The sequence below is a fragment of the Tamandua tetradactyla genome, chromosome 6 (assembly GCF_023851605.1).
Source record: "Tamandua tetradactyla isolate mTamTet1 chromosome 6, mTamTet1.pri, whole genome shotgun sequence".
NCBI lineage: Eukaryota > Metazoa > Chordata > Mammalia > Pilosa > Myrmecophagidae > Tamandua > Tamandua tetradactyla.
The window spans coordinates 40689234-40714957 of record NC_135332.1 but is presented as its reverse complement, the minus strand read 5'-3'; the positions used below and the strand labels follow the sequence as shown (position 1 = coordinate 40714957).

The 25724-nt window shown below is 36.6% G+C and overlaps 1 protein-coding gene across 3 annotated transcripts in view; it reads right to left on the bottom strand.

Moving 5' to 3' along the window:
* DHX40 (DEAH-box helicase 40) overlaps positions 1 to 25724 on the bottom strand; it is a 93175-nt gene that overhangs the window by 58550 nt on the left and 8901 nt on the right. For all 3 annotated transcript variants that reach the window (XM_077164963.1, XM_077164962.1, XM_077164964.1), the window contains exons 8-10: positions 13487 to 13586; positions 11633 to 11719; positions 11319 to 11501 (exon numbers count right to left, since the gene is read on the bottom strand). In XM_077164963.1, coding sequence (XP_077021078.1) covers positions 11319 to 11501; positions 11633 to 11719; positions 13487 to 13586 — 370 coding nt within the window. The remainder of the gene's footprint in view (positions 1 to 11318; positions 11502 to 11632; positions 11720 to 13486; positions 13587 to 25724) is intronic.

Sequence of the window (25724 nt, the reverse complement as noted above, 5' to 3'; positions counted from 1 at the left end):
GAAAATCTGCCAACTCTTATGAAAGACTTAAAATTACAGATCCAAGAAGTACAGCATACCCCAAAGAGAATAGATCCAAATAGACATACTCCAAGACATTTAATAATCAGAATGTCAGAGGTCAAAGAGAAAGGATCTTGAAAGCAGCAAGAGAAAAGCAACCCATCACATACAAGGGAAGCCCAATAAGCCTATGCGCAGATCTCTCAGCAGAAACCATGGAGGCGAGAAGACAGTGGGATAATATATTTAAATTATTAAAAGAGAAAAACTGCCAACCAAGAGTTCTATATCCAGCAAAACTGTCCTTCAAAAATGAGGGAGAAATTTAAACATTTTTAGACAAAAAATCACTGAGAGAATTTGTGACCAAAAGACCAGCTCTGAAAGAAATACTAAAGGGAACACCAGAGACAGATACAAAGACAGAAGGGAGAGGTGTGGAGAAGAGTGTAGAAAGGAAGACTATGAGTAAAGGTAAAAAGAAGGAAAATTAGATATGACATATAAAATCCAGAAGGTAATGGCTTGATGAATTTAATCATACATTCAGACCCATGACAATGACAACCAACAAAACTGATAATATTAGCTTCATACCAATAATGTCCAGGGTTAAAATAAAAAGCATAGTTAACCAGCAAGACTATAACATCATGCCATATTAACTTCTAAGTCTGTAATGGTATCAAAAGGTTAATGGAATATTCCATAAATAATGGCTAATGAAGCAGCTTAGGACACTCTTGAATTACTTGTCTTACTGTACTAGTTCTCAGAAGGAATGTAGAAATGATCCTGTTGAATTTTAAATGTTCTGTAATTGAATGCATTTTTACTTCAATAAAACTTTTGGGTTTTGTTTAAGTTATACTTGTTGTAAGCTGGAAATTTTAGAATCTCCTTGCTTTGTTTCAGGTTTCTGTTCTTTGAAATGAATGTTTCAGTTTTCTGAGCTAATTACTCATTTCTTTCTCATGTCTTGTTAAGTCCAGTGACTCTAAGCCTGAAATGTGAATAAACTACAAAAAACTTGCCAAGAATTGCATTTTGAAACAATTTGCCAGTATTTGAAGTGAACACATTCTTGCAGTAGTGATAAGAATTGTAAGGATTAAGAATGCAACCCATGTTTCGTTAGTTGTGATAAACATTTCTGACCCTAAAAATTCATTCATTACTGTTGCTTTTAAGAAGAAAGAATGATTGCATAAATAGTATTAAAAGTTGTGTTTCTCCAAAAAAAAAGAGAAAGTACTACCCATGCAGTAATAACACTGAATGTTAATGGATTAAACTCTCCAATCAAAAGACATAGTCTGGCAGAATGGATTGAAAAACAGGACCCATCTATATGCTGTCTCTACTCAAAGGACACGAGGCCAAGGACACAAATGGACATTTACACACCAATGTTTATAGCAGCATTATTAACAATTACCAAGAGATGGAAACAGCCAAAATGTCCATCAACAGACAGTTGGCTATCAAAACTGTGACATTTACATAAGATGGAATATTATGCAGCTGTAAGACAGAATAAATTTATGAAGTATATAACAACATGAATGGACCTAAGGACATTATGCTGACTGTGATTAGCCAGAAACAAAAGGACAAATACTGTATGGTCTCACTGATATGAATTGGCATTAGTGAATAAACTTGGAACATTTCCTTGGTAACAGAGACCATCAGGAGATAGAAATAGGGTAAGATATTGGGTAATTGGAGCTGAAGGGATACAGATTGTGCAACAGGACTGAATATAAAAACTCAGAAATGGACAGCACAATATTACCTAACTGTAATACAATTATGTTAAAACACTGAATGAAGCTGCATATGAGAATGATATAGGGAGGAGGGCTGCGGCATAAATGAAATCACAAAGAAAGATAGACGATAAAGACTGAGATGGTATAATCTAGGAATGCCTAGAGTGTATAATGATAGTGACTAAATGTACAAATGAGATACAGGAGCTGAAACATTTTATTCAGAATATACGAACAGACATGGAAAACCTCATCAAAAGCCAAAGCAATGAATTGAGGGAGGATATAAAGAAGGCAAGGAATGAACAAAAAGACGAAATCGAAAGTCTGAAAAAACAAATCATAGAACTTATGGGAATGAAAGGCACAGTAGAAGAGATGAAAAAAAACACTGGAAACCTACAATGGTAGATTTCAAGAGGCAGAACATAGGATTAGTGAACTGGAGGACAGAACACCTGAAATCCATCAGGCAAAAGAAAATATAGGGTAAAAAATGGAAAGATATGTGCAGGGACTCAAGGAATTGAAGGACAACATGAAGCGCACAAATATACGTGTTGTGGGTATCCCAGAAGGAGAAGCGAAGGAAAAATGAGGAGAAAAACTAATGGAGGAAGTTATCACTGAAAATTTCCCAACTCTTATTAAGGACTTAAAATTACAGATCCAAGAAGTGCAGCGTACCCCAAAGAGAACAGATTCAAATAGACACACTCCAAGACATTTACTAATCAGAATGTCAGAGGTCAAAGAGAAAGAGAGAATCTTGAAAGCAGCAAGAGAAAAGCAATCCATCACATACAAGGGAAGCCCAGTAAGACTATACATAGATTTCTCAACAGAAACCATGGAGGCGAGAAGACGGGGATGATATATTTAAATTATTAAAAGAGAAAAACTGCCAACCAAGAATTCTATATTCAGCAAAATTGTCCTTCAAAGATGTGGGAGAAATTAAGATATTTTCAGGCAAAAAATCACTAAGAGAATTCTTAGTGGTGATGACTAAGAGACCAGCTCTGCAAGAAATACTAAAGCGAAAACTAGAGACAGATACAAAGGCAAAAGAGAGAGGTGTGGAGAAGAATGTAGAAGAATGCAGAAGAATGTAGAAAGGAAGACCATGAGTAAAGGTAAAAAGAAGGAAAATTAGAAGGACATATAAAAGCCAAAAGGCAAAATGGTAGAGGAGGGTCATGCCCAGGCAGTAATAACACTGATGTTGATGGATTAAGCTTCCCAATCGGGGGACATAGACTGGCAGAATGGATTAGGTAATTGGGCCCATCTATATGCTGTCTCTACTCAAAGGACATGAGGGCAAGGAAACAAATGGATATTTGCACACCAATGTTTATAGCAGCATGATTTACAATTTCCAAGAGATGAAACAGCCAAAATGTCCATCAACAGACAGGTGGCAAAACAAACTGCGGTATATACATACGATGGAATATTATGCAGCTGTAAGACAGAATAAAGTTATGAAGTATGTTACAACATGGATGGACCTTATGGACATTATGCTGAGTGAGATTAGCCAGAAACAAAAGGACAAATACTGTATAGTCTCACTGATATGAACTGACATTAGTGAATAAACTTGGAGAATTTCGTTGGTAACAGAGACCATCAGGAGATAGAAATAGGGTAAGATATTGGGTAATTGGAGCTGAAGGGATACAGATTGTGCAGCAGGACTGAATGTAAAAACTCAGAAATGGACAGCACAATACTACCTAACTGTAATACAATTATGTTAAAACACTGAATGAAGCTGAATGTGAGAATGACAGAAGGAGGACAGCTGGGGCACAAATAAAATCAGAAAGAAAGATAGACGATAAAGACTGATATGGTATAATCTCGGATTGCCTAGAGTATATAACGACAACGACTAAATGTACAAATTTTAAAAATGTTTTTGTATGAGGAAGAACAAAGGAATGTCATTACTGCAGGGTGCTGAAAATAGATGGTAATTAATATTTTAAAATTTCAAAAAAAAAAAAAAAAAAGAATAAGACCTGCATTTCCTGGACTCCCTTACAGCTACCAAAGCCGTGTGACTTAAGTCCTAGCCAGTAGAAATGCAAGTGATAAGTGCAACTCTGAATAGTCCTTGAACAGAAAGAACATGCCCTCCACTGTCCTTTCCCTCTCACCCCAGTGGCTGGCTGTAGATGAGGTTGTGAGCCAGCTTTGACTCTGGCAAAGACAGCACACTCCCAGATGGAAGAGCAACAAAATTCTGGGTGTCTGGGCCTCTCCTTACCCACCCAGACTACTAAGCAGCTCAGACTGCGTAGGAGAGAGATTAATGCAAATCTTGGTGAAGCCACTGTAATTATGGTCTCAGTCAAAGAAACTGAATTAATATCCTAATGAACACACCCACCATCTGCTACTAAAACCAAAGGGGGTAATGTTTCCACATTTCTCACAAGCGCATTCCTCCTCTTGCTATAGGACAGGACTGCTTCTGCCCATCCCCTCTTCCTTCCTACTGCAGATCTATCCTCCTTCTGCCTTCCTGCCTCCCACATCACCTTCCACTTCCTTCATGGACCCCCGACACACACACGCACACACACATACTTTCCACTCACACACTTCAATCTAGAAGCAGCTCATTTCCTACAAGACTGAGAGGGAGAAGGACACACTTCCCCTCCGGGATGTACATCAAAGGGCAGATGCTCAGGGTTCGCGGCAGGTGGGAGGGTGGCACCTGCCACGACGGCCCAGGGAAAGAATGGGTGTGAGTAAGTGGCAACATGTGAGCCTGAGGTGACCTTCAAAGGATAGGAATAGAAGGGAACTTCCACAACATAATCAAGGGAATATATGAAAAACCCACAGCTAACATCATCCTCAATGGGGAAAAACCAAAATCCTTCCCCCTAAGATCAGGAACAAGACAAGGATGTTCACTATCACCATTGTTATTCAACATTGTGGTGGAAGTTCTAGCCAGAGCAATTAGACAAGAAAAAGAAATACAAGGCATCAAAATTGGAAAGGAAGAAGTAAAACTCTCACTGTTTGCAGATGATACGATACTATATGTCAAAAACCCTGAAAAATCCACAGCAAAACTACTAGATCTAATAAATGAGTACAACAAAGTGGCAGGTTACAAGACCAATACTCAAAAATCTGTAGTGTTTCTATACACTAGTAATGAACAATCTGAGGGGGAAATAAAAAAATTCCATTTACAATTGCAACAAAAAGAATAAAATATTTAGGAAAAAATTTAACTAAAGAGACAAAAGACCTATACAAAGAAAACTACAAGAAATTGTTAGAAGAAATCACAGAAGACCTAAATAAAAGGAAGGGCATACCGTGTTCATGGATTGCAAGACTAAATATAGTTAAGATGTCAATTCTACCTAAATTGATTTACAGAGTCAATGCAATACCAATTAAAATCTCCAAACTTACTTTTCAGAAATAGAAAAACCAATAACCAAATTTATCTGGAAGGGCAGGGTGTCCCGAATAGCTAAAAATATCCTGAGAAAGAAAAACGAAGTTGGAAGCCTCAAGCTACCTGATTTTAAGGCATATTATGAAGCTACAGTGGTCAAACAGCATGGTACTGGCATAAAGATAGATATACTGAGCAATGGAATTGAAGAGTGTTCATATATAGATCCTCTCATCTATGAACAATTGATCTTTGATAAGGCAGTCAAGCCAACTCACCTAGGACAGAACAGTTTCTTCAATAAATGGTGCCTAGAGAACTAGGAAAATGCAAAAGAATGAAAAAGGATCCATATCTCACACCCTATACAAAAATTAACTCAAAAGGAATCAAAGACCTAAACATTAGATCTAAGACCATAAAATTTTTAGAAGAAAATACAGGGAAATATCTTATCAATCTTATATAGGAGGCGGTTTCCTAGACCCTAGACCCAAAGCACGAGTACTGAAGAAAGAAATTAATAAATGGGAACTCCTCAAAATTAAACACTTTTGTGCATCAAAGATCTTCACCAAGAAAGCAAAAGCACAGCCTACACAATGGGAGACAATATTTGGAACCAATATATCAGATAAAGGTCTAGCATCTAGAGTATGTAAAGAGATTGTTCAGCTAACAATAAAAAGACAGACAACTCAATTACAAAATGGGCAAAAGACATGAACAGACACTTCAGCAGAGGAAATACAAATGGCCAAAAGGCACATGAAAAGATGCTCAACTTCCCTGGCTATTAGTCAAATGCAAATCAAAACCACAATGAGATATCATCTCACACCCACCAGAATGGCCATTATCAATAAAACAGAAAACGACAAGTGCTGGAGAGGATGCGGAGAAAGAGGCACACTTATTCACTGTTGGTAGGAATGTCAAATGGTTCAACCGCTGTGGAAGGTAGTGTGGCGGTTCCTCAGGAAGCTACGTATAGAACTGCCATATGGTCTGGCAATACCATTGCTAGGTATCTATTCAGAGGACATGCAGGCAAAGAAACAAATGGACATTTGCACACCAATGTTTACAGCAGCATTATTTACAGTTGCCAAGAGATGGAAACAGCCAAAATGTCCATCAACAGATGAGTGGCTAAGCAAGCTGTGGTATATACATACGATGGAATATTATGCAGCTGTAAGACAGAATAAAGTCATGAAGCATGTAACAACATGGATGGGCCTTAAGGACATTATGCTGAGTGAGATTAGCCAGAAACAAAAGGACAAACACTGTATGGTCTTGCTGATATGAACTGACATTAGAGAATGAACTTGGAGAATTTCAGTTGGTAACAGAGACCATCAGGAAATAGAAATAGGGTAGATATTGGGTAATTGAAGCTGAAGGGATACAGATTGTGCAACAGGACTGATTGTAAAAATTCAGAAATGGATAGCACAACACTACTTAACTGTAATACAATAATGTTAGAACACTGAATGAAGCTGAATGTTGGAATGAGAGAGGGAGGAGGCCTGGGGGCACAAATGCAATCAGAAGGAAAGACAGACAATAAAGACTGAGATGGTATAATCTAGGAATGCCTACAGCGTATAATGATAGTGACTAAATGTGCAAATTTAAAAATGTTTTGGCATGAAGAAGAACAAAGGAATGTCAATAATGCAGGGTATTGAAAATAGATGGTAATTAATATTTTAAAACTTTAATGTATGTGTGAGAGAAGCCAAAAATGTTTATTTGGTACAAAATTTGTATTCTGACTAGTGCATTTCCTAATATAACTTATGTGAACAGCTTAATTGAACATCATAGTACTTGGAACCTTGCATAGGGCATGAGATTTTGTAAGTTTGTCCAGAGTGATGCCCAGATAAAGGCCAGAGTGATTCGAACAGTGAATAGGGAAGTATTTGCAGAGTCTCTTAGGGGGAATGGTGAGAAAGGAGGAGAATTCAACTTCCATAGTGGAGAATTCTTGATATTCTCACAGACAGTGGGGACAGTCAAAGTAATAGGTCGAGCCTCCAATCTTGGGGTTTGTTCATATGAAACTTAATCCTGCAAAAGACAGGCTAAGCCTACTTAAAATTAGGCCTGAGAATCACTCCCAAGAGAGCCTCCTCTGTTGCTCAATTGTGGCCTCTCCCTCTCGACCGACACAGCAAGCAAACTCGCTGGCCTCCCCCTCTCTGTGTGGGACATGACTCCCAGGGGTGTTGACCTTCCTGGCAACATGGGATAGAAATCCTAGAATGAGCTGGAACTTAGCATCAAGGGATTGAGAATATCTTCTTGACCAAAAGGGGGAAGAGCGAAATGAGACAAAATAAAGTGTCAGTGACTGAGAAATTCCAAACAGAGTCAAGAGGTTATCCTGGAGGTTATTCTTATGCATTAAATAGATATCACCTGTTTAGTTAAGGTGTAATGGAGAGGCTAGACGGAGCTGCCTGAAAATTTGGAGTTGTGCTCCAGTGGCCATGTTTCTTGAAGATAATTGTATGATAATATGGCTGTTGCAGTGTGATTGTGTGGTGTGAGAGGCTTCTGTCTGATGCTCCTTTTGTCTACCTTATCGATGAACAAGTAAAACACATGGATTAAAAATAAATAAATAATAAGGGGAACAAATGTTAAAATAAATTTAATAGATTGAAATGCCTGTAATCGGTGAAAGGGAGGAGGGTAAGGGGTATGGTATGTATGAATTTTTTTTTTTTTATTGCTTTTTCTGAATTAATGCAGCTGTTCTAAAAAATGATCATGCTGATGAACAAATGATCATGATGATGAATATACCACTATGTGACGATAGTGTGAGTTAACTGATTATATAACAAGAATGGAATGATCCCATGATAAGAATGTTTACGTTTGTATGTGGTTATGTATCATAAATAAAAAATAAATTTAAAAAAAAAGGTGAAGGAGGAGTTACAAAGTGAAGATAGGATTTAACAAAGGAGTATGACCACTGAATCATTATATTGATATTCTTTCAGTCTCCATGTCTTGGAGCAGCTAGAAGGAGAAACCTAAAATTGTGAAACTGTAACCCAGATCAAACTCTGAAATCTGTTCTACAACTAATTGTTACAATGTACTTTGAAATTTATTGTCTTTTTGTATGTCGATTATATTTCACAATTAAAAATGTTTTTTAAAAAAGTAAAAAAAAAATAGAAAGAAAAGGGAAAGGGGATGATAAGGGGACATTAATTAGCCACAAATTTTCAATTGCTTCTTACAATTGTAACATTCAGTACATTCTAAATCTTAAGACTTAAGATGGAAAAATAATCCTGTGCAAATGACATTAAGTAATTATTTTAAAATTTGATTGAACAAACACAGCGCATGCTATGTGCCAGGTACTCTTTAGGTTCTTGAAAAAATACATAAAGCCAATTAACATTTTGCATGCAACATTTCAATTCCTCATTGAATAGGACAATATTTTTTGTGCTTTTAATAAGTGATTCTTTTTAATTAAAGCTTTATATAGTAAAAAAAAAACACTAAATAAAACTTTCAGATTGTAAAAACTATTATTTTCTTCCTTGATTCCACCAATTACCAATTCCGTCAAGCATTCCTTAAATTATTTGGTTCCTAAGAGACCTACCATACCTACTTATCTTCTTGTAAAAGCACTCTAGCTTGTCACACTCCTTATAAAGTATGATATCCAAAACTGAATTCCAAATGGAAAACGATCACCATAGAACAGGAATGCTATAATTCCCTATCATCTGGACATTGCAGTCCATTAATTTAACTGAAATCTATGACAGAGGGATATTCTAATAGTGTTTTTATAAAAAACAGAATCATAACTGCAAGCTCATACTAAGTTTGTGTGGCGATTATATGTCAGATGTTTACCACTTGAATTTCCTTATTGTACAACCAATACACAGGATATGAGATATATCCTTTCAGATTTTTACCTTGTTGATTTTAGCCTAAGGTTCTGATCTTTCTAAATCTTGGTTTTAATCATCTACCAGATGAGATATCCCTCCCAAGAAATCTGATAATCATGGCTTTAGTATCTTTATTTAGTACCTTCATTAAAAATGCTATGTTTTCATTTACAGCTCAAGAAAGCTAAGTTCAGCACACTACCAGTAAAACCTCCATCTAGGCTAATACTACACAATTAATTGATATTTCCTGGATTTGGCCATTTGGTAGTTATCCTCTAAGAAGCACTATTGTCATCTGAAGATCACCTCCTTATTTACAAAGATGAAATACAATCTTGTTAAATATTGTGTTGAAAACAATAGACACTAGATAATCATTCAATAAATTCTTATGGAGCACTCATTATATGACAGTCCTGTTCTCAAACTGAAAAGGAAATGCTTTGTAAAGACGTATTCTTTATGAACCATTTTTATTCCTACCAATTATTACAAATCATCATTAAATTCCTTGAAATAATTTTTCAATAATCATGCTAGAATTTGTCAGAAATCAATGTCAAACTTATGGGGCAGTTGTTCACACTTTCTGTTCTTTTATTCTAGTTAGAAAAACAAAGATATTTACCTTCCCTATAATTTACTAGTAACCTTCTATACATAATTTCTCATTGATGACCCATAGGGACTCTGACATTAAATCTGCCAATTCCTTTATACCATGGAAATAATGTCTAAAACCTCAGGACAAACTCATTTATGGTGCTTACGTTTTCTCTCATTATCTCCTGATCAATCTTAGTCATCGATTTCTTCCTATCCAGACTTATTCTTGCTTTCAGTTTCAAAATCATTCTAGCTGATGGATGGGAATGGGAAGTGCAAAATAATAACCAAAAGCTCCATTTTCTTTTTGTCATGGATGATTATTATACCATTTCTCCCAAATACCAATAGAGGTAATTGGGTTTACCTCTCCTATTCTACATAAAACTTAAAAAGAGAGGAAATTATTTTTCTGTCTCTAGCATTTTGGGGACATTCAGTACATTCTAAATCTTAAGACTTAAGATGGAAAAATTATTCTGTGCAAATGACATTAAGTAATTATTGTTCCTATTTTTAAATACATATTCATCTTTGGTTATATGCTGCTCTGCTATCTTTTGCAAATATTTTTATATCTGGATTAACCTGAAATAGTCAAAATTTCCGTTTGCCATTTTGGTTTCTTTAAATGGCTCTTTCCTTTCTTTCTTAACGGTATCATTTATGATTAGTCAGAATTTTACTTATGATTAGTCAGAAAGAGAACATGTTGTTCTCTTTCTAGGATCTATATTCTCATTCAGAAAATCTCTAGTCTTATGATCACAACAATCCAAAAAAATCTTTAATTGATTTTCCTAGAGTATAAAATACATATTTGGATATACCTAGTAATTACTTCCCCACATATTATGAATTCAAAGAATGCACAGTCACCTTCTCCCAAGGTTCCTGTCAACTTTCACATTTCCAACCAAATAAGGCCAAATCCCAACCAATTAAGGCCAAAATTAAGACCATGACAGCAACTGCCTTCATTACTTCTGAAACCGTATGAGACATGAAATGTCAAGCTTCTACAACATTTCAGGGAGATGATATTAATTATATAGTTTAACATTTCACTAATTTAATACTTGTTCTAGTCTTTGCTTCATGTGCATGAATCTTGTTTCCCCAATATAATTTAAGTTAGGTAAAGGCAAAAAATTTCTATAGAATATAACTTTGTCTCTGTCAGTGTGTAGTACAATTCTGGCCATAGAAAAAATGCTACCAAAAACCACTTCCAACTTTAAGTATTTATTATACATCTTTCATTACAGGTAAACAGTGGTCACTAATTGATTCAAATAAATATCAGCACAAAGCACTCCATTAAACCAAGGTTAAAACATCAGTTAGAAATCAAATCCAGAAAACAATTCAAGAAAGGCTTTAATTTTGGTTTTCTGAACCCTGAAGATAGGTGAGCCTCAACTCTGAAAGGGTTGTAGGAGTCATATACTTCAAAATAATTTTTGAGGAATTAACAGGAATTAACAGGAAAAACCTGTTCCCTAACAAATTTTTCCTTTTCTCCAATTGTCTACATACCTTATAACATCGTGTATGGCAAGGCACTTTAAGGTCAGAACTACAGATGTCAAACTAGTTCTCTTAATCTCAGGGATCACATGGTCAGGCATACACTGGTTCCAAAAATCCTTACTATAGATCCGGAAGCACTTTCCTGAGGAAGTCCTCCCAGCTCGGCCACTTCGCTGTAATGCCTCACTCCTTTAGAGAAAAAAAAAAAGTCCTGAAAATGTTCTGTGGGTTCCCTAAGTAATTTACTTTCCATCCCCAACCAGCTAGGAAATATTTAGTTAACAGTTCCTTGCACAAAAAGGCTTGACACAGAGACTTACTTTGAAATTGGAACCACCTCTAAAATGTCCAATCCTAATCTGGGGTTATGATTTAACTGCTTCACAAAGCCACCATCTACCACATATCTAAGGAGAATGAAAACAAGTTAAGTTTCTAGGACATAAGGGAAGACATTATTTTTCAATTATTTTGGGTTCCCCTTTTCTACCACATTAACAACTACCCAAAGCCTTTCATGTTAATAACAAAACTCTAGACAATTAAAACAGGTTCAGAACCTAACTTCAGCCTGCTTTAACATACCATTTTAAGGCAATCAAATGGAGAATAAGACAGGGAGGGAACTAAATTAGGACACACAGATAAATCTACCATTCAAAAGGGGAACAATCTGAAACATCTTATTTAATGATTTAGACTTTGGTAGAAACAGAAAATTGCAAGTCAGTTTACTCAAGAAAGCTGCTCTCCTAACTAAGTCTTTGGTAAAACCATTGTTTTTAAAGTACAGGAGAAAAGCTGAGGAAATAAAATGACTCTCGGATCTAGGTGATCATTTTACTCTGAAAAAATACATAGATTCTTTGGGATTCAGTTCTAGCCTTCCTGAAGCAGAGACAGACTTAACTAAGGGCATAAAATATGTTGGGTAAAATATAAATGTATGAAAGGGATGTGTTTCAATTCCAGAAACCTACACCCTCGAGATGGGTCCCTGGACCAGTTAAGTTCTGAAATGCAGAGGAGCCACCCTCTCCAGAACATCAACTAGTTCCATCCCCCACCCCATATTATCGACAGCTCCTTCCAACATGAAAAAGTTGGAATGGGAACAGCCCAAATACCCCTCAAGAGCGGGAGAAAGATCAAAGATAATGATGGGAGTTATACAGAGAAGGTAGGGTTCAAATGAGTATGATTGCTGAATCATTCATTATATTGAGATTTCTTTTAGTCTCCAGTATCTTAGAGCAGCTAGAAGTAAAAACCAAAACTGGTAGAATTATAACCCAATCCAAACTCTGAAATCTGTCCTACGACTAATTGTTGCAATGTGCTTTGAAATTTATTGCTTCTGCATATATGTTATTTTACACACAAAAAAAGAAAAAAAAATTTATTCTAGCCTCCAGTGTTTTGGAGCAGCTAGAATGAAAAACCTAAAATAATAGAATAGTAACCCATAACAAACTCTGAAATCTGTTCTGTATCTACTTGTTGAAGTGTATTTTGAAAATCATTGCTTTATCTTTCTTTTCTTTGTATATAAGTTATATTTAACAATAAAAAGCAAAACAAAACTAACAAACAAACAAAAAGGATGTGGTTCAACAGAAAGGAACCTTAGCTATCAGTACAGACTTAAAATTTAAACTGTTTCTCTAGAACTGTAATAAAAAATTTGATGGCATTCATTGATCACATCCAAAAAGACAAGAGATCTGCATAGCAGTTGACCTTTACATAAAGGTGAAAAGTGAGCTACAATACCCTCAGAAAATCACTTGCATGAATACAGTTTAGTCTATCAAGTGGGATTACAAGGTAAGAATGGAATAGGGGATCATTTTAGATACATTCTGGTATTGAGGATATGGAAAAACAGATTTGGCTTCCTACTTAATGAAACCCATGCAGTATTATAATAATCTTAAACTTGGGAAAACAAAGCTTCAAGCAGCCATGTAATTTAAAAGTGTGAACAGGAATAGAGTTTGCACCTCGTTCCTCTATTTCCTGTTCACAGCAATCTATAATTTAAAATATGAGAAATAATTATTGGATAAAAACTTTTAAAAAAAGTAGGTGAGAAGGGGATTAGTGGAAGACACAGAGAAGCAAACTCAATAATGTGGCTTCTCTGGCTTAAAGAAAAATTTCAAAAGTTGTACCTGATTCCATCTATTGTTAAAGATGTTGCAGAAATATTGGTGGATATGACACATTTTCTAATTCCAGGTGGAGGTGGCAAAAATATTCTCCTCTGTTGATCTAAAATATATGTAAAGAGAAAATGCTAATGTTATAACATGCATTGAACAAACTCAAGTTTTGAAGGACTTAAGTGATGTTTACTTCACTGATTTAATAATCTCAAGTTCAAAACATAATAACAAAACTTTTTCCTCACCTTTCACTGTTAAGATTTATAGACCCATGGAATCACAGAGTATTATTGCTGAAAGAAACCTTACAACAGAGTCCTTTATCTAGATCATAGATCCCTTTGAGGATTTGTAAAAACTGTGGAATTCCTCTTCATTAAAAGTTACATATGCATACACCAAAAAAAAGATTTTTCATACAATTTTAAGGTATTCAGAGACCCTCTGAAGCCCTTTCATAAACTCCAGATTAAGGACCTCATTCTGCCTTAAAGATTGATTAGCCCAGCAGTTTACACTTTTGGGGCTGTCTGCACAATTCATGGCTATCTTTCTAAAGAAGTAACACCATACCCATTTCCATTACCCACATGTTCTAAGGGATGGGCCCCAGCAGTATGGCTTGGACTATGGTACCATTCTCCTCTGGCGACAGTTTATGACACAAGGGATGAACATGCCTCCTCCAGGCTGTTGTGATCATATTCTCCTGAGAATTTGGAATAAGATCCAGGAGACAGTCAATTTGACTAGGTTCATCTCCTAAAAAGAAGAAAACTAAACTTGTGAACCATAAGGAAGTGACTAATATACACAGAGAAGAAAAAGCTAGTTGGAAAAAAAAAGAATGAAAGAGCCATGAGTGATGGTAAGAGAGTATCTCTAAGTTTCTGGAAGCATCCCAGGCCTTAAGATATCTTCAGTGGGGCGCTCCTGCCGCCATCCAGCCCTCCTCTTCCTCTTTCTCCGCCAGCGCTCCCGCAGCCATCTAGCCCTCATCTTCCCCTTTCTCTGCCGGCGCTCCCGCCGCCATCTAGCCCTCCTCTTCCTCTTTCTCAGCCGGCGCTCCCGCCGCCATCTAGCCCTCCTCTTTCCCTTTCTCCACCGGCACTCCCGCCGCCATCTAGCCCTCCTCTTCCTCTTTCTCCGCCAGCGGCGCTCCCGCCGCCATCCAGCCCTCCTCTTCCTTTCTCCGCCAGCGCTCCCGCCGCCATCTAGCCCTCCTCTTCCTCTTTCTCCGCCGGCAGCGCTCCATCCACCATCCAGCCCTCCTCTTCCTCTTTCTCCGCCAGCGCTCCCGCCACCATCTAGCCCTCCTCTTCCCCTTTTTCCGCCGGCGCTCCCGCCACCATCTAGCCCTCCTCTTCCTCTTTCTTCACCAGTGGCGCTCCCGCCACCATCTAGCCCTCCTCTTCCTCTTTCTTCACCAGTGGCGCTCCCGCCACCATCCAGCCCTCCTCTTCCTCTTTCTCCGCCAGCGCTCCCGCCGCCATTTAGCCCTCCTCTACCTCTTTCTCTGCCGGCGGCACTCCCGCTGCCATCTTGCCCTTCTCTTTCCCCTTCTGCTCCGGTGGCGCTCCATCTGCCATGTTATTCTTCCCTTTATCCTGCTAATCCAGTGGCTCTCCAACCACCACCCTGCCCTCTTCCGCCTTCACCGGATCCTCCGCGACCGTCCTCAAAAGCCTTGCCACCCTCACCTTTCCTCCTCCAGAACAGCTACTGGGGGAGTAGAAACGATACAGAACAGCTCCCAGAGCCACGACAGATATACAAAAGACAGCGTACCCCATCCTGTAACAGCTGACTGTCGGGGAGAACCAGCTGCGGTGAGATCGCCAAGGGGCGCGGGTTTTCCCGGGCGGGGCGGGAGCAGCCGGAGTCCCTCCCTTCCTCCTTTCCGGGCCAGCTGGCAGAATTGGGCAGGCGGTCCCCTCAAGCCGCGGCGACTGGCGCCCCCACCACGCGACGCTCCCCGGACCAACTGAGAGAATTGGATCGGAAATCCCCAGACCGAGGAGAACGGCGACAGGGGGGGTCTCTTCCAAACATGTGATTCCCCAGTCCAGCTGGGAACGGTGCACTCTCCCGGGCTGCGGCGGCTGGCACCCTCCCGCCACGCTTGGCGCCCCGGGCCGACTAGGAAATCCGGACAGGCGCTCTCCCGGGCTGCGGCGGCCAGCGACTCTCCCCGCGTTCAGACCCCTAGGCCGGCTGGCACTCTTCCAAGCCCCGCTTCGGCTGGTGAACCTCCCCCACGGTGAGAGTTTTCCAAAGTTAAAGGACCCACAGCACCTTTTACTGGTGGGACCCGCAGACAAACGTGTGCCAGGAGTGCCATCTACTGGGCAGGATAAGAAAAACAGAACCCAGAGATTTCACAGAAAAATCTTTCAACCTGTTGGGTCCAACACCCAGGCAAATCTGACTAAATGCCCAGACGCCAGCAGAAGATAACAGATCTGCTCATAAAATTGAAAATATAGCCCAGTCTAAGGAAAAAACCAATAGTTCAAATGAGATACAGGAGCTGAGACAACTAATGCTGAATATACGAACAGAAATGGAAAACCTCTTCAAAAACGAAATCGATAAATTGAGGGAGGACATGAAGACGACATGGGCTGAAGAAATAGAAAAACTGAAAACACAAATCACAGAGCTTATGGAAGTGAAGGATAAAGTAGAAAAGATGGAAAAAACAATGGATACCTACAACGATAGATTTAAAGAGACGGAAGATAGAAATAGTGATCTGGAGGATGGAACATCTGAATTCCAAAAAGAAACAGAAACTATCGGGAAAAGAATGGAAAAATTTGAACAGGGTATCAGGGAACTCAAGGACAATATGAACTGCACAAATATACGTGTTGTAGGTGTCCCAGAAGGAGAAGAGAAGGGAAAAGGAGGAGAAAAACTAATGGAAGAAATTATCACTGAAAATTTCCCAACTCTTATGAAAGACCTAAAATTACAGATCCAAGAAGTGCAGCGCACCCCAAAGAGATTAGACCCAAATAGGCGTTCTCCAAGACACTTACTAGTTAGAATGTCAGAGGTGAAAGAGAAAGAGAGGATCTTGAAAGCAGCGAGAGAAAAACAATCCATCACATACAAGGGAAACCCAATAAGACTATGTGTAGATTTCTCAGCAGAAACCATGGAAGCTAGAAGACAGTGGGATGATATATTTAAATTACTAAAAGAGAAAAACTGCCAACCAAGACTCCTATATCCAGCAAAATTGTCCTTCAAAAATGAGGGAGAAATTAAAACATTCTCAGACAAAAAGTCACTGAGAGAATTTGTGACCAAGAGACCAGCTCTGCAAGAAATACTAAAGGGAGCACTAGAGTCAGAACCAAAAAGACAGAAGAGAGAGGTATGGAGAAGAGTGTAGAAAGAAGGAAAGTCAGATATGATATATATAATATAAAAGGCAAAATGGTAGAGGAAAATATTATCCAAACAGTAATAACACTAAATGTTAATGGACTGAATTCCCCCATCAAAAGACATAGACTGGTAGAATGGATTAAAAAACAGGATCCTTCTATATGCTGTCTACAGGAAACACATCTCAGACCCAAAGATAAACATAGGTTGAAAGTGAAAGGTTGGGAAAAGATATTTCATGCAAATAACAACCAGAAAAGACCAGGAGTAGCTACACTAATATCCAACAAATCAGACTTCAAATGTAAAACAGTTAAAAGAGACAAAGAAGGACACTATATACTAATAAAAGGAACAATTAAACAAGAAGACATAACAATCATAAATATTTATGCACCGAACCAGAATGCCCCAAAATACGTGAGGAATACACTGCAAACACTGAAAAGGGAAATAGACACATATACCATAATAGTTGGAGACTTTAATTCACCACTCTCATCAATGGACAGAACATCTAGACAGAGGATCAATAAAGAAATAGAGAATCTGAATATTACTATAAATGAGCTAGACTTAACAGACATTTATAGGACATTACATCCCACAACAGCAGGATACACCATTTTCTCAAGTGCTCATGGATCATTCTCAAAGATAGACCATATGCTGGGTCACAAAGCAAGTCTTAACAAATTCAAAAAGATTGAAATCATACACAACACTTTCTCGGATCATAAAGGAATGAAGTTGGAAATCAATAATAGGCGGAGTGCCAGAAAATTCACAAATACGTGGAGGCTCAACAACACACTCTTAAACAACAAGTGGGTCAAAGAAGAAATTGCAAGAGAAATTAGCAAATACCTCGAGGCGAATGAAAATGAAAACACAACATATCAAAACTTATGGGATGCAGCAAAGGCAGTGCTAAGAGGGAAATTTATTGCCCTAAATGCCTATATCAGAAAAGAAGAAAAGGCAAAAATGCAGGAATTAACTGTCCACTTGGAAGAACTGGACAAAGAACAGCAAACTAATCCCAAAGCAAGCAAAAGGAAAGAGATAACAAAGATTAGAGCAGAAATAAATGAAATTGAAAACATGAAAACAATAGAGAAAATCAATAAGGCCAGAAGTTGGTTCTATGAGAAAATCAATAAGATTGATGGGCCCTTAGCAAGATTGACAAAAAGAAGAAGAGAGAGGATGCAAATAAATAAGATCAGAAATGGAAGAGGAGACATAACTACTGACCTCACAGAAATAAAGGAGGTAATAACAGGATACTATGAACAACTTTACGCTAATAAATACAACAATTTAGATGAAATGGACGGGTTCCTGGAAAGACATGAACAACCAACTTTGACTCAAGAAGAAATAGATGACCTGAACAAACCAATCACAAGCAAAGAAATTGAATTAGTCATTCAAAAGCTTCCTAAAAAGAAAAGTCCAGGACCAGACGGCTTCACATGTGAATTCTATCAAACATTCCAGAAAGAATTAGTACCAACTCTCCTCAAACTCTTCAAAAAAATCGAAGTGGAGGGAAAACTACCTAATTCATTCTATGAAGCCAACATCACCCTCATACCAAAACCAGGCAAAGATATTACAAAAAAAGAAAACTACAGACCAATCTCTCTAATGAATATAGATGCAAAAATCCTCAATAAAATTCTAGCAAATCGTATCCAACAACACATTAAAAGAATTACACATCATGACCAAGTAGGATTCATCCCAGGTATGCAAGGATGGTTCAACATAAGAAAATCAATTAATGTAATACACCATATCAACAAATCAAAGCAGAAAAATCACATGATCCTCTCAATTGATGCAGAGAAGGCATCTGACAAGATTCAACATCCTTTTTGTTGAAAACACTTCAAAAGATAGGAATACCAGGGAACTTCCTTAAAATGATAGAGGGAATATATGAAAAACCCACAGCTAATATCATCCTCAATGGGGAAAAATTGAAAACTTTCCCCCTAAGATCAGGAATAAGACAAGGATGTCCACTATCACCACTATTATTCAACATTGTGTTGGAGGTTCTAGTCAGAGCAATTAGACAAGAGAAAGAAATACAAGGCATCAAAATAGGAAAGGAAGAAGTAAAACTATCACTGTTTGCAGACGATATGATACTATACCTCGAAAACCCGGAAAAATCCACAACAAAACTACTAGAGCTAATAAATGAGTACAGCAAAGTAGCAGGTTACAAGATCAACATTCAAAAATCTGTAGCATTTCTATACACTAGTAATGAACAAGCTGAGGGGGAAATCAAGAAACGAATCCCATTTACAATTGCAACTAAAAGAATGAAATACCTAGGAATAAATTTAACTAAAGAGACAAAAAACATATATAAAGAAAACTACAAAAAACTGTTAAAAGAAATCACAGAAGACCTAAATAGATGGAAGGGCATACCGTGTTCATGGATTGGAAGACTAAATATAGTTAAGATGTCAATCCTACCTAAATTGATTTACAGATTCAATGCAATACCAATCAAAATCCCAACAACTTATTTTTCAGAAATAGAAAAACCAATAAGCAAATTTATCTGGAAGGGCAGGGTGCCCCGAATTGCTAAAAACATCTTGAGGAAAAAAAACAAAGCTGGAGGTCTCGCGCTGCCTGATTTTAAGGCATATTATGAAGCCACAGTGGTCAAAACAGCATGGTATTGGCATAAAGATAGATATATCGATCAATGGAATCAAATAGAGTGCTCAGATAAAGACCCTCTCATCTATGGACATTTGATCTTTGATAAGGCAGTCAAGCCAACTCACCTGGGACAGAACAATCTCTTCAATAAATGGTGCCTAGAGAACTGAATATCCATATGCAAAAGAATGAAAGAAGACCCATATCTCACACCCTATACAAAATTTAACTCAAAATGGATCAAAAATCTAAACATTAGGTCTAAGACCATAAAACAGTTAGAGGAAAATGTAGGGAGATATCTTATGAAACTTACAATTGGAGGCGGTTTTATGGACCTTAAACCTAAAGCAAGAACACTGAAGAAGGAAATAAATAAATTGGAGCTCCTCAAAATTAAACACTTTTACCTACCAGAAGAGGAAATACGGATGGCCAAGAGGCACATGAAGAAATGCTCAATCTCCCTGGCCATTAGAGAAATGCAAATCAAAACCACAATGAGATATCATCTCACACCCACCAGAATGGCCATTATCAACAAAACAGAAAATGACAAGTGCTGGAGAGGATGCGGAGAAAGAGGCACACTTATCCACTGTTGGTGGGAATGTCAAATGGTGCAACCACTGTGGAAGGCAGTTGGGCGGTTCCTCAAAAAGCTGAATATAGAATTGCCATACGACCCAGCAATACCATTGCTAGGTATCTACTCAAAGGACTTAAGGGCAAAGACACAAACGGACATTTGCACACCAATGTTTATAGCAGCGTTATTTACAATTGCAAAGAGATGGAAACAGCCAAAATGTCCATCAACAGAAGAATGGCCAAATAAACTGTGGTATATACATATGATGGAATATTATGCAGCTTTAAGACAAGATAAACTTATGAAGCATGTAATAACATGGATGGTACTAGAGAATATTATGCTGAGTGAGTCCAGCCAAAAACTAAAGGACAAATACTGTATGGTCCCACTGATGTGAACGGACATTCGAGAATAAACTTGAAATATGTCATTGGTAACAGAGTCCAGCAGGAGTTAGAAACAGGGTAAGATAATGGGTTATTGGAGCTGATGGGATACAGACTGTGCAACAGGACTAGATACAAAAACTCAAAAATGGACAGCACAATAATACCTAATTGTAAAGTAATCATGTTAAAACACTGAATGAAGCTGCATCTGAGCTATAGGGTTTTTTTGTTGTTGTTTTTTACTATTATTACTACTTTTATTTCTTTTCTCTATATTAACATTTTATATCTTTTTCTGTTGTGTTGCTAGTTCCTCTAAACCGATGCAAATGTACTAAGAAACGATGATCATGCATCTATGTGATGATGTTAAGAATTACTGATTGCATATGTAGAATGGTATGATTTCTAAATGTTGGGTTAATTTCTTTTTTTCCGTTAATTAATAAAAAAAAAAAAGATATCTTCAGTGAAATAAGAAGAAACACAGATTTCGCCTGACTTGCTCTCCAGCCAGTTTAAAGAGAGAACTGTGTAAGAGAGTTAAGAATGTTTGCAAGGAAATGGTTATAGCATGAGGGAAGATGATAAGTAAAGGCTGGTAAAGGACAGATCTTAATACTTTCTGAAAATTGCTGAATTAGGAATAGTAGAGTGAGTATGTTGGAAGAAATAAGAAGTGATCAACAGAGTACATTTTTAAAACCAAGATTTAAAAAATAAAGTTGATGGCAAGTTCCACGATATAAACATCTGAATTGGTGGCTGAGGTGAAATGAAATAAAGATCCCAAGCTTAAAGAGGTCAACGAACTGCAAAGCAAGGGAGCTGGGTGGATCATCTACGTCAATGATCTCAGATTCAGGAGTGATCATTCCAGAGAGGGCATAAGCCAATCCACTGGAGTATGAAAAGAAATTATTGGCATTTCTGTTTATATTTTTCATGTAACTTTGCTTTATATGTGTTTACTATTATACACACATATACTTTATAAAGAAACATATTTTTAAATGACTAGATGCCATTTAATTTCCATGATATGGTAGCATTCATTTAGAAAATTCACTTTTTCTACTTCACCAACCCTAAGTTGCTTTTTTACCTGAAACCAAGAAAATCTTGAGGACAAAGTAAAAACCTTTTTCTCAAATAAAGTCATACAGAGATCTTTGTATCCCAAATATAAAAAAAACAGACCAAAGTTGAATTATTTTGATTGAAACAGGTACACAGGTGAGGGAGAAAAGGATGAGCAGCTTTAAAATCATGGAACTAGGCCACCCCTCTCATTTTCTAGACAACAAAACTGAAGCTCTGAGGAGTAAACGGCTTCCTCAAGATTTACATACAGATAGGCAAATTTATACCAAGGTCAGTAATGTCTGTATTCCTCCACATCATTCCTAAATTAATTTCACAAGTGAAAAAAAAGTGCTAGAAAAGTAATTTATAGAAAGATAGATAAAGAGATTTTTGAGACAAATCCAAAAATAATTCCAAAAAGACCTATTTCTTTCAGAGTTGAAGAATCTAGAGAAAAACGTTAAAATTGTTTTTTTATGTTTTCTTAGATTTGGTTCAAATGAGTAATAGATCACTTCATAGGTCAAATTATATATTTATATACATTTATTTATTACCTATTTACTCTACTAGGATGTAGCTTCATGAGGACAAGCACTCTCTCTTATTCATTGCACATTACCCTAAAACAATGCCTGACCTATATAGTAAGTGCTCAGTAAATAGCTGTTGAATGAATTGATGAATAAAAATGCATTACATAATTAATGAAAATCTTTGCATATTAAAAAATTCTCTTTACCATTAAATTTCACATAAACTAGAAATGACTTTTCTGAACATTATCTATCTATAGGCAAGTCTATTTTCTAATGAACCCATTTTTTAAATGTCCCTAATTTACTTTAACTTTTGTTTGGTTCAAGCAAAATTTCAGTTTCAATTACCAATTTGTTCATCACAATCCATTAAAATCCTGAACCTTCATTTTGAAAAGTCAACATTTCACATTTTACTTTTGACCCATATACTTTAACACCATACTCCACAGTTAAGAACCCATGCCAGCTTTATATTTGTTTACAAAGCCTTGAAAAGAAGCTAAATACCTATGGTCCTAAAGCAAGCTATCACTTCCCAGAAAAGAAAGGGAAATTGAGTATTTTCATTAAGATACAGAAATTCTTCTGGTTATCTCCACTCCCTGATTTTTCCTAACTATTAGAGATTCTGGCATGCCTTCCCCCACCTGTTCCAATACTTATCAGTAATTAACAGAAATGGAGAAAAGTGACACAGAGGCAGAAAGATTTTCCAAAGAATACCAAGAAATACGAATAACGAGGTGAGACCATTAAATACTCTTAATGAAATAAAACTCCTAATAGAGATACATATGATACATTAATACATTAAGGCTGGTTGAAAGTTCCTCATAAAATTTCTTAGTCTCAAATTCCCCCAACCCCCAACAGCCCCAAACAAAACTTCATGTGGTGTGTGCACGTGCATTAAGGAAACATAACTGAATGCATTAAACGTCAAAAATTGTCAAAGAGAGAACCATGAAGATGATTCTGGAGCAGAACAAAGAGGTACAATACTATTCAGCTCAAATCTGCCCAATTCCAGAAGCTGTTTAGGTGAATCAAAAAAATATTGAGAAATCTCACTAACAAAACTGAAAATTAAACTCCTGACACAGAGATTATCAGTAAATGCAGCTGTAAAAGATAAAGTAACTATCAGGAAACTAAAAAATATAGAAGACAGAGATAGTCCAGCCCAAAAATAATTTATATCCCTGAAGTAGGAAAACCAAGAAATGAGACATAAGCTATATTCAAAGATATAACAAAGAGAATTTCCCTGAAATAAAGAATTGAATCTGCAAATCAAAGGAGCAAATAAGAAATGTTCATCATCATGTTTGCAGAGATGATTACAAGGTATATAAATCTGTCAAAACTAACTGAACTATACACATAAAACAGGTTATTTTATTGTATGTAAGTTATACCTCAATTAAGTTGATTTTATAAGACCACATTAAATTCTGGGAAATTTTAATACAAAACATTCAAAACCAAGAAATACCCAAATTAAATCATTGAACTTTGAGGACAAAGACAGAAATTTTTAAGTAATCAAACAGAAAAAGGAAATCACTTATAAGGAAGGGAAAAAGATCAGGCTGGCCTCAGACTTCTCTGCAGCAACATTCAATGCCAGAAGACAACCAGACAATGTCTACACCAAGCTCTAAGGAAAAGAAAATGTGACCCAAGAACATAAAATCCAGCCAAGATATTATTCAAGTATAAAGGCAACAGCCAGACATTCTCAAACATAAAAGAACTTAAAAACTCATAGCACTCATAAGCCCTTCAGAAAACAAAAAAGGTAAACTTCAGTCAATTTAAAAATTAATCAAAAGTAACTTAGGGGCAGAATTCTCGCCTGCCATGCCAGAGATCCAGGTTCGATTCTGGAGCCCGCCCATGCCAAAAAAGAAAAAAAGGAACTTAAGAATGGAAAATACGGTAATAAGATTTCACAATGAATACTGAATATAAATGAACCAAAAAAAAACTAACAAAAATCAAAATGGGATGTACAGAATAGGAAAAGTAATCATGCATTCATCTTACAAATCAGGGAGTCAACAGATAAGGCCCACAATCAAATACAGTATAAAAAAAAGACATCAATTTCAACTTCTTAATATTTTACATCTTGTTAATCCTTGAAGTGATATTTTAGAAAATACTATCTCATATGGTAAAGAAAGGGTCACTTGAAGTTTAACAATTCCTTCAAGTAAATTCAAATAAAATTAAACAACCTCTCTTAAAATAATTAGTATCTCACTTTCAATAAGTCTGTTTCTACAAATCTACTTATTTATTCTTCTATGTGGGTATGCATGCACACACACAAAGGTGTCTGGAATAACGTTTTACCTAATGTTACACGTGGTTATTTCTGTCTAGAGAAATCTGAGGTGATTATTTTCATCATTGTAATGTTGTACAGTTTGAATTGTTATAATTAAACTGTATCATTTATCCTCAATAGAGAAATTTTTCTTCAACAGAAATTTTTTCTTCAATAAAATTAGAAGGAAATATGCAAAGATACTAATAGTGTGCTAATTGTGTTTGTTGGGAAATGGATTTTTCATATTTTTCTATACATTTTAAAATTTCAGCAATAGGTAAAGAAGAACATTATTAAAAAGCATATGTAATATGATCCCACTTTTTATTTTAAAAAACCCTAAAAATTCAACAGTAAAATACATATATTTTATTTTTAAAAAAAAGAATATATATATATTCTTTGTATATATATACAAAGAAAAAAACCAGAACAGTATACCCCAAAACATTAATTATGATTATCACTAAGGCTTATTGGGTGATTTTAATTATTTTCCTTAATTTGTTCATTTTATAAAAGATAAGTAGGTATTTCTTTATAAGGTAAAAAAAATATTCTCATTTGGGGAGACCCAACATAAAAATTTTTGTGAAGCTCACTAGGATTATTTCTCCACATCTAATTTAATCTTAACACCTAAGGAGACAGCCAGAGAGAAAAGTCTAGTTACTTGCCATATTAAGTAATGTCTTTGTTTTACAGGCAGAAGGAAAAAACTGAAACTATTTTGGTTTTATGTAGTAATCTAAACGAGCATTTTTTCCTCTTTTAAAATGTTGTACATTAATCCAAGGCTGAGTTCTTTTCTTTTTCTCCATGTTCTGGAAACACATATAATGTTATATCCCCCACTGTTGAACAAAAGACCAAATGTAGATTTACCATGTGATCTCAGAAATATCATGTAACTTCTATTTGTAAAATAAAGTCTGTTTATGAAAAGATGTTTATGTGGTTATATGTGCATTTTTCTACAAAAAGAAACCACAGTCTTCTTTACCTTTTTAAAGGACTCTGAGTCCGCCCCACAAAAAAAAATAAGCACTGAATTAGATGATTACTTTCAGTGCTAAAATTCTAATTCCATGCACATATCTATCATTTAAAAAAGAACTAGTATATTTCATGTTCATAAATCTCTCTGGGTTTCAGCTTTCCCTAGATGCATGACAAGCTGTAAGAATTGCAATACTGT